Raw genomic sequence first — 2,330 nt, 5'->3', positions numbered from 1 at the left:
TTAATGGGACACATGCAATGCAAATGTGATATAGTGCAAGGAATACCCAATTCTGGCCACAACTTAAAACAAGGGAGGTACATGTTACGGGATGTAGTGAATTCTTGCAGTTGAACAGTATTAGGCAAGACGCCATAGCTTCCTCCAATATATGCTGGGTCCGCCAGGTATAATGGAGCGTTTTCATAAAGAAATGAAAAGTGGGAGATCAGGGCTGTTATGATAGAGGTCAACCCAGATGATCACAATGCTCCCTTCTTGCCTTGAAATCTATTCATTGTTTCTGCTTGTGACATTTAAAAAAGGATATATCAATGTTCTCAACTTCCATAGCATAGCTTTCTTAATGAAAAATAGAAAGCAAACATTTATTTGTTTGTGTTTAGAAGAATGATTTGCAGTTCACTTTTGGGGTTACTGAAAAACAAATCGAATGCAATGTTTTTCAGTGACAAGATTCACTGGGGGGCGGGGGAGTGATTTTGACCATCTCTATTTAGATTGGTTACTGTACTTTTTATTAAGGGTCTGAACTCTCTAGTTCCCACTGATAGTTTTCCACCCAGCTCTGAAGTGTCCAGTAGTCACTAGTGTAGGTGACGGGAGACTGAACTAACATTCTGACCCACTCTGGCAAGTCCTATGTTCTTATATCATGTAATTCCACTGGAACGATTTACCAAGGGCAGTGGTGGATTCGCAATCAATGGCAATATGAAAATCAAGGTTGGGTTTTGTTTCAAGATATGCTCTAGTTCGAAAGGAATTGTTTGAGGGCAGTTCTCTGGCCTGTATAATACAGGAAGTCAGGCCAGATGATCCGTGTTCCTTCTGGCTTTGGAATCCTATTCTAGTAAGTTTTTGATAGAGGCCTTACCATTAATATCACATGCACCGAATAGCATCGCCCACAAGAGGCTTATTTTTTCTCTCTCTCCTACACAGGGAAAAAAAGCACTGGGATTATATATAAATGCAAATTAATTTGCCTGCCATTGATTATTTAAAATGCGCTGGATCCCCTGGGGGAGAACTGACCAAGGATTCGTGACCTGTGCTAAGCTTAGCTCCATTGGCAGGCATGCTGCTGTTCGGCTGCGCTTGCGTCCTCGTGTGGTGCTTTGTGCCAGGTAGGGAGCATTAGCCAGCACTAGGTGCAGTGTGGGGATTTTTAGTACCTTGGCTGAATTGAGGAGCAGCCCTTGAAGAGCTGAGTGCTGAGACTTGTCAGACAGGAGGCTGGCCTGGGAGGCCCCCGCGGGGCTATCTGATGAGGCAGTTCTGTTATAATTTCCTGGTCTTCCTTTAACAGGTTCGGTGGCCGACGTGACTTTGACCCAGCCGAGTTCGGCACTTGCGAAGCCAGGCAGTTCCGTCACTCTGGAGTGTGTCGCCTCTGGGTACAACATCAATGACCACCACATGCACTGGACCCGCCAGACCCCGGGGAAAGGCCTGGTGTGGATAGCCGCCTTCAAAACAGGGGGCACCACCTACATTTCTAATGACTTCAAGGGCCGCGTCACCCCCTCCACCAGCGGCTCCACTGGCAAGCTAAAGATAGACGGGCTCACAGCTGCAGACACGGCCACTTACTACTGTACCAGACACAGTGAGCACCGCCTCACTTCCTCTCCTACAATATCCCCCTGGAGCTGGCCTCAGAGTCGCTGAGCACAGCAGGAAATTCAGCCCCGGGCGGAAGGGTCAGCAAAAGGTCTGTGTGCCACGGGAATCCAAAGACACCTTCAGTGGGGCCTGGCCTTCACGTCAGGCTCAGGGCCGCACTGTTAACCTGCTTCAGGCTGGAGGCAGCGTGACCTCCTGGCTCAGTCCTTGCCTGGCAAATCAGGACACCTGGTTTCTGTTCCAGACTCAGCCACTGAGCCAGAGTGTGGCCGTGACCTCAGCTGCCTCCGTTTCCTTTCTCTGTCCTGTGTGTTTTGACTCCTCACAGGCAGGACTGGCTGTTTGTACACACACACACTCACACATGCAGACACACACATGCACACGCGCACACATGTGCACACACACACACACGTATGCAGACGCACACACACACACACACACACACACGAACAGAGGTGGATTAAAGTTTCCTGGGGCCCTGGGCCAGAGACAGTGGGAGGCTTCTCATCATCTCTTCTGCCTACGGTCCTGCCCCAGTTCCACATCTTCTGACTGCTTCTCCCCATCCCCGACAGCACCCCCCCATTCTGTCCCTTCCGCAGGGATGGGCCCGACCCCTGTTCCACCCAGCCCCCCCCCATTCTGCCCCCCTGAAGCCCAACAGCCCCTTTTCTCCTTTCTTCTCTCCTCCCCCCACC

General features: G+C 50.1%; 1 gene segment (V, D, J or C); it reads left to right on the top strand.

Moving 5' to 3' along the window:
- Window positions 1–1,041: 1,041 nt before the first annotated feature.
- LOC123347772 lies at window positions 1,042–1,674 on the top strand. The segment is given in 2 exon segments: window positions 1,042–1,130; window positions 1,313–1,674. Coding segments are annotated over 2 exon segments (411 nt in total).
- Window positions 1,675–2,330: the final 656 nt, after the last annotated feature.

Source organism: Mauremys mutica, chromosome 13, assembly GCF_020497125.1.
Source record: "Mauremys mutica isolate MM-2020 ecotype Southern chromosome 13, ASM2049712v1, whole genome shotgun sequence".
NCBI lineage: Eukaryota > Metazoa > Chordata > Testudines > Geoemydidae > Mauremys > Mauremys mutica.
The sequence above is the reverse complement of the archived record's forward strand: the minus strand, read 5'-3'. Positions and strand labels throughout refer to the sequence as shown.